Source organism: Melospiza melodia, chromosome 5 (assembly GCF_035770615.1).
Source record: "Melospiza melodia melodia isolate bMelMel2 chromosome 5, bMelMel2.pri, whole genome shotgun sequence".
NCBI lineage: Eukaryota > Metazoa > Chordata > Aves > Passeriformes > Passerellidae > Melospiza > Melospiza melodia.
This window is the reverse complement of record NC_086198.1, coordinates 15,695,007-15,702,112: the sequence shown is the minus strand read 5'-3', so window position 1 is coordinate 15,702,112 and position 7,106 is coordinate 15,695,007. Positions and strand designations below refer to the sequence as shown.

The 7,106-nt window shown below is 48.7% G+C and overlaps 1 protein-coding gene across 1 annotated transcript; it reads left to right on the top strand.

The window, feature by feature from the left end:
* Nucleotides 1-478: 478 nt before the first annotated feature.
* LOC134418289 (alcohol dehydrogenase 1-like) lies at nucleotides 479-5,747 on the top strand. The gene is made up of 9 exons (XM_063156393.1): nucleotides 479-839; nucleotides 2,157-2,255; nucleotides 2,459-2,600; nucleotides 2,917-3,004; nucleotides 3,105-3,324; nucleotides 3,444-3,704; nucleotides 4,479-4,614; nucleotides 4,954-5,092; nucleotides 5,504-5,747. Exons 1-9 carry the CDS (start codon nucleotides 822-824, stop codon nucleotides 5,526-5,528), a joined length of 1,128 nt encoding a protein of 375 aa, XP_063012463.1. The 5' UTR covers nucleotides 479-821; the 3' UTR covers nucleotides 5,529-5,747.
* Nucleotides 5,748-7,106: the final 1,359 nt, after the last annotated feature.

Sequence of the window (7,106 nt, the reverse complement as noted above, 5' to 3'; positions counted from 1 at the left end):
GGCTGACCTCTTCCCAAACACAGAAACAGTTCCCAAACACACACAGTGCACATCTTAGCCCAGTCCTCCAATAAGCTCTCGCTCATCCTGTTTATCCTGCACATCACCTTTTCCAATGCCTCAGCAGAAAACAGCTCTGGGGGAACCTAAAGAGCCCAGGGGATGTGAACCAACAAACCTGGCTACACTGGAATGAAGCAAACGTGTCCTTGGAAAAAAAATTCCTTTCTTGACAGACGTTCCCCTTACTGCTGTGGTGAAAATAGCTCCAATACCACAGACAGTAAAGCTTCAACCCAGACAGAAATGTGTCTTTGTCATCCACACCACATCTTCACAGCCTCTATTTGGTTTTTGTTTATTTTTTAATTTTTAACCTCTTTGCAAATATGCTCGTGTAAATGGCCACCAGGTCAACTGCTCCAACCTGGCAAAAAGGGGATGCCAAGGAAGCCCCAGCAGAGACGCAGATCTCCTCCCTCCACACCTGCCAGAATCATCTGGAAGGAATAAACCAAATCTTTCTGAGTTTTCTGAGCCTTTCAGGCAGAGAGGGCTGGCAATGACCCAAGGGCAGAGTCACTGATAAAAGGCTCCCTGGAGGACTTCTGCCCCCATCCATCTCCCTGCCGCTATCCAGCTCCTCCCCTCAGCACTCCCTGTGCAGCATCCAGCCCCCGACACACATTAACCAGCGCTCTCCAGAGACGGTGCCGCGCCGGGACTGCTCCCGCTCCACGCCTGGCGGATCCTGCAGCACGCCCGGGCAGCAGCTTCCCTCCAGCCTGCCACAGCGACAGACACGGCTCCGCTAAGACCACATGGCCACTGCGGGAAAAGTAAGGACAAGGCATTTCCCACCCTCCTTTCCAGGTGCCCTGCTCTTGGCCAAACCCGCTGCAGAAGGCTCAGCCTGCACACCACTCCGTGTGCCCTCTTTCCTCTGACCTTACTCTCCCTCCTCTCCCAAACCCCTGAGAATTTCACCAGACTCTGCTCTCGGGCAACTGAACACGTCCAGACCTGCATTCGGTAGTGCATTCCCCCTCTGTCCTGCTCGGCTACTCAGGAGACAAAATTTGCAATTGTGCTGCCCTGAAAAACACCCTCCTGCTCAAAAATCCCACCCTGAGCTCCTGCTCTGGCAGCAAACGCAGCTCTCCAGTGGTGCCCTCTTCAGCCACTCACCTCCTGCACTCAGCCTTGTCCATGGCAATGGCCTTTCCAGGCTGCAAGCCCCATCTTGCTGATGCCAAACTGCTTTGAGTTGATCGGGGAAGGGTTTGTGCCATGTCACAAATAAATCATCCTTTTGGCAAGGAGAGAAATGATTCAGTTGCCAGCCAGGCTGGGACTGTTTTGTAACCTCTTTTTAGATACCATCAGCTCAGTGAAATGAAAAGTTCAGTCTTGCTTGCCTTAACCTGCAGAAGTGCTCATGTTGCTGTCACATCTGCCCGTACACCAGACAAACCAGTCACTTCATTTTGTATTTCACACTTCACACAATGCCAGTGTTTACTGAACATTGTTTGGCATTGCATACAGCTGAGCACTCCAATGTCTCTGCTCCCCCACCAAATCCCACCCAACCAGCAACCCTCAGAAAACAGCACAGGGCAGTTGTGTAGCTCTGGAAGTGTGTGCTGCAGTGTGCACAGACACGTGTTGTGCAGCCTTGGCTTTGGTGATTGTAGGACAACTGTCCTGGGCTGTTGTCAAAGGTGAACCTTGTCACAGACATCTTTTGTGAAAAATCCTTTCTTTAGGATTTTTCTCCCTTCTGAGAAGCTGCGGCCTCAGCAACAAAATGTAAGCAATGGTTATCTGCTGCTGTGGAATGCAACAGGTGCGTCCGTGATTGGTCTTGGGTGAATGTTTGGATTTACTGACCACTCATGGCAGAGCTGGGTCTCACTCTGTGCTGAGACACAGACCTTTGTTTATTGATTCCTTTTCTATTCTTAGCTTAGCTAGCATTCTGAGAACTTTATTTCTTTTTAGTATAGTTATAATGTAATATATATAATAAAATAATAAATCAAGCCTTCTGAACATGAGGTCAACATCCTCGTCTCTCTCTTCACCCTGAAAAACCCTTGCAAGCCCTGTAACAGAACCTTTCCCTGCAATGTATTCCTCTTGGTTGTTTCCAGGTTATCAGGTGCAGGGCTGCTGTTGCCTGGGCCCCGGGCAAACTCTCTGTTGAGGAGGTGGAAGTTGCACCCCCAAAGGCAGGGGAAGTCCGGATCAAGGTAAAAATACATTTCAATAATTTTTTCTCCCTAAAGGGAGCTGTTCTTCTTGTGGCTGTAGCTTGGATATAATCCAGTGATCAGTGTCCACCCATCACCTTAACTGCCCAGAGAAGTTCTGTGGAACATCCTTCCACAAACTGAAACAAACAATGTCTGGACTGTTTCTAGAAATCACCATTTACTCTTTCCTCTCCGAACAGATTGTGGCCACTGGCATCTGTCACACAGATGAGCACGGTTTGAAAGGTTCCTTGCCTAATATGGAATTCCCATTTATTCCTGGCCATGAAGGAGCTGGGATTGTGGAAAGCATTGGAGAAGGAGTGACTGCTGTGAAACCAGGTAACCAACAAACACTCAAACACATTTCCAGGATTCAGTCCTCACAGCTCTGCCAAGAGCTCAGAAATTTCTCCCTTCTCCTGAGTCACTGGTTAAAAAACAAAGTGCAGAATCAATGCACTGGACTCTCATGTCCAATTTTACAGTCTGATCCCCATGTAGACAAATGAGGAGTGGAGCATTCATCCTCACAGGGAAACAAGAGGGTTCATTGTAGGTTTCTACCATCATAAAGCTCAGGAGAGGTGATTCAACAGGCAATGCCCTCAGGGACTGTGGAGCTAAAGGCACCTAACAGAGATCCATTTTGTTGCAGGAGACAAAGTGATCCCACTTTGCATCCCTCAGTGTGGGGAATGCAGCTTCTGCCGGAATCCTGAATCCAACTTCTGCCAGAAGTCCCAGTAAGTTTACTTTGCCTTCCCCTACACCTACATGGGATGGACTTTATGACAAATCAGTGCTTCACTCAATCAAATACAAATACTTACATCTCCTCCACAGTTTTTTTGAACCACAAAACCTGCTGCCGGACAAGACCAGCCGCTTCTCATGCAAAGGGAAGCAGATCCATCACTTCCTGTGGGTCAGCACCTTTGCAGAATACACCGTGGTCCCAGAGTACACTGTTGCCAAGATAGATGCTGCAGCGCCTCTAGACAAAGTCTGCTTGTTTGGCTGTGGGTTTTCCACAGGCTATGGGGCTGCCATCAACACAGCCAAGGTTGGTGTTCAGGCGTGTTTAGCACCTGGGTCACCCTCACATGCTCATCAATCCTGTGCAAAAGGAACCTTCTCCTCCTGCTCTTGCTGCTGGAGACTCACGGGCTCCCATCTGTGCAGGTAAAACCAGGCTCCACCTGTGCTGTTTTTGGCCTCGGAGGAGTTGGTCTCTCTATTGTCATGGGCTGCAAGGCAGCTGGAGCTTCCCGCATCATTGCCGTGGACATCAACAAGGACAAGTTTGCCAAGGCCAAGGAGCTGGGAGCCACCGACTGCATCAACCCTCGAGACTTCCAGAAGCCCATCCAGGAGGTGCTCACTGAGATGACCGGGCAGGGCGTGGACTACTCCTTTGAGGCCATCGGGCACAAGGACACCATGGTAGGTGGCATTTGAACACCTGTCCTCCCTCCTTCCCAGATCATCACAGGCTCCTCTCAGGGCAAAATTGACCCCCATGGGAAGATCCTCACAGGCTGCCTGCACTGCTGGGCATATGTTTGTGAGAGAAAACAGCATGATCTTAAAAAAAGCCCCATGCTCTCCAGGTGTGCTCCACAAGGGGACATGCATGTTTTCAGATTCCCAGGGAGGAGCAGGAGATTGCACAAAAAGAGCACTCCTCTGCCTGACCCATAAGGTCTTTCTCTCATTCTCCTGCCTGTCTGTCAAAAGCAAAGGAAGTCAACCCACCTTGTCGTTGATCAGCATTGACTTCGATTTATTGATTAAATCAGCCACTTTATATAACAGTGTTAATTAACTTCATGCATATTGCAAAATTCGAGCTCATGATAGGTTACAGAGAAAACTCTAACCCCTCCTTTTGTTTTACAATACCTGTGGTTTGTTTATTGAAAACAGGACCAGCGTTCTCACTGTGATATGAAAAGTTCTCAAAACCTTCATATCTGTTCCCAGAGCAGCTATCTGTTCCCAAAGAGCCCAAGGACAGAATGTTTTGCTTGTTATGGGAAGACTGTCTGAGAATCCTGCTGTTTATAGAAAAGGTGTCTGAGAACCAAGTTATTTACAAAATCAAGCCTGGGAACTGCTGCTTTACAGCTACCCTTTACTTTCCCATCAGCTGTATACCTTTGTGGCCTCTTTCCTTAAGCCATGGCTGAACCAGGCTCTCCACACCTGTCCCATCAGATTGCTGCCTTGGCTTCCTGCAATATGAGCACTGGTGTCTGTGTGATGGTTGGTGTACTGGATTCTGGTTCAGAGATTTCCATCGATCCCACACTTCTGTTGATTGGGCGTACATGGAAGGGATCTGCGCTCGGAGGTATTGTACTTTGGAAGGCACCCTCAACAATTCAGCTTTTTCTTTCTTGGCAGTTGACAATCCATGGGAAAAAAGGGTTTTCAAGTAAAAGACAACTAAAGAGGAGCACTGCATTGCCTGTATTGAACATTAGCATTAGACAAGCAAATAATCCTCCACCTGTGTCACACAGTAACCCACTCATCCCAAAGAGCATCTTTGGGCATCATTTCCCAAAGAAAACATCTCACAAGGGTGTGGCACCAGCACTGGTCACTAGTCCTGACCCTGACAGTAACACTACCGTACCAAAAGAGCCTTTCTCCCAATATTCATGCAGCTGCTTTCTCCTGTTTCTAGGCTGGAAGACAAGAGAATGTATCCCCAAATTAGTTGCCGGCTACTTGGAGAAGAAATTCAATCCGGACTTGCTGATCACGCACACTCTGCCATTTGCTAGAGTGAACGAGGGATTTGAGTTGCTCCGTGCAGGAAAAAGGTGAGACCCTGAACCAGCAGGAGGTTCAGCAAACCTCAGCACCTCCTCCTAAAGTTCCAACAGGCAGAGCATGCAACACTGGCTTCCCAAAGAGCACCTGAGCCTTTTGAGGAAGCAGGGCCTCCCAGCTGAGTGCTGGCAAGATCTGCCACAGCCCCAAGGGAAGAGCCCATGTTCAGCACAGGGAACCCTCCTGCTCATGGTTCAGCTCAGCACAGATCCTGTGGCCTTATCCTGCGAGGGGCTCCCCTCAGCAGGGATTTGAAGGCTGCCCCACTGCTGCACGCCTCATGCAGCTCAGTCAGGAAGAGGCTGGATGGCAGAGATGGTGGCCGGTCCCCAGGCACACCTGCCTGCCCCACTGCCTGCTCCTGAGCTGCAGCCAAGCCTCCCTTCCCTTCCACGTTTCAGTATCCGCACTGTCCTGCTCTTCTGAGGGACGCGGCCTAGGAAGCCGAGCGGAGGGACCAGCGCAGCAGGTGCTCTCCTGGCCCGGGCCCTTCTCACCCAGCACCTCCCCTTGTGGGTAACCAGGAGAAGAGAATGAGGAACTCACCTGTGCTGCTGCCACTGCTGGTCCTGCTGTGCCCAGACAGGACATGAAAGGATGTCTCTCCCAGGAAAATGCTTTTACTAATAAAGGTTTTTAAACCAACTCATCTAATACTGTGCACTCCATCAATCGAGCTTCTGGGGCCTTGGGACAATTGGTTGATAGATCAGGAACACTGGTAGTGATTGCCTTGACCTGTCGGTAAAAAGGAATGATACTGGTAGGAATAGACAGATCCTTGGGGTCCATGCATGGCAAGGCTGTTGCAAGCAAAACAAAAATACTGGGTATTTGACTGTGGGGTGATCCATTCACCACCTCACATACAGACACCTGACAGGATGAGCCATTCTCAGAGGGGAGAAGGAGTTCTAGCACAGGAGCTAGCATGGCTGCTTGAAAGAGCTTTAAACTAGTCTGGGAAGGGGATTGGGAGAATACCAGGCTGGCCAGTGATGAGCAGTGGCACTGTGTGCCAAAGCGTGAGGAAAGGAGCAGGAAGGGAATCCCTCAATCTGCTTCATAAGTGTTGGCTGCAAAGCACCACTCGTGAAAATGTTTCTATACCAATGAATGCAGCTTGAGGAACAAGCAATGGTGTCCTGGAAAGTTTTGCCAGGTGCCAGAGACTTGATATTGTTGGCATAAGTGAAACTGGTGGGACAAGTCCTGTGACTGGAGTGCCCTGGGATGGGTGGATGGTTACAGGCTCTTCAGGAGGGAAAGGCAGGGCAGAAGAGGCAGGCAGGTGGCACTGCATGGAATAGAAGGGTTGGAATGTATGCAGCTGTAATGGCACAGTTGAAAGCCTCTGGGTGAGAATCAAGGGGCAGACAAATAACGTGGATGTCAGCATGGGCATCTACTATAGACCCATCACTGTGCTCTGTACTATTCCCTCCTCAGTTTTCCTTCCTTCATTCTTATTTGTCCTTTTAGATCCTGATCTTAGAATGGAGGCTTTTCTCCTGCTCTAGTTTTCATCTTGAAGCAACCTCAGAGAAATGTACAGAGGGTATGGGGAAGAGACATGTGCATTTGTGTCTCATCACACAAAAATGTGGGTGCTAGAGGTGCTATTCCTAGGCTATCAGAAATCATAAAGAAAAGTTCCTCCTTGGCAATGTAATTGCAGAGTGAAATTGTGGAGGATATATTATGATCACAGCTAGTCCCACAAAGGAAATTTTCTGAGAAAAAAAAAAAAGAAAGAAAACAGAAAGGCAAGGCTGTGGTCCTAATGGGTCCCCCCCAAGTTGAGATATTCCATCATTCTATGATAGCATGAACTCAAAATCAGCAATTGTTCCAAGAGTCCTGTTCTCTATTTTAACATTTCTTGCCTAGCCATTCTCCTCCACTAGGATGAACTCAATCAATTGCTCATTTTAATAGATCTTTGTCAGAATTGTTTTCTATATCTCTGCTAGGTACAATATATCAGAGTGAATCTAACTCCCA

What these genes read in the sequence shown, in the direction of transcription:
- LOC134418289 (XM_063156393.1), top strand. An exon ending in AGTGACTGCTGTGAAACCAG is followed by an intron (nt 2,601 to 2,916) that starts GTAACCAACAAA and finishes ATTTTGTTGCAG; the next exon opens with GAGACAAAGTGATCCCACTT. An exon ending in TCGGGCACAAGGACACCATG is followed by an intron (nt 3,705 to 4,478) that starts GTAGGTGGCATT and finishes CTGTCCCATCAG; the next exon opens with ATTGCTGCCTTGGCTTCCTG.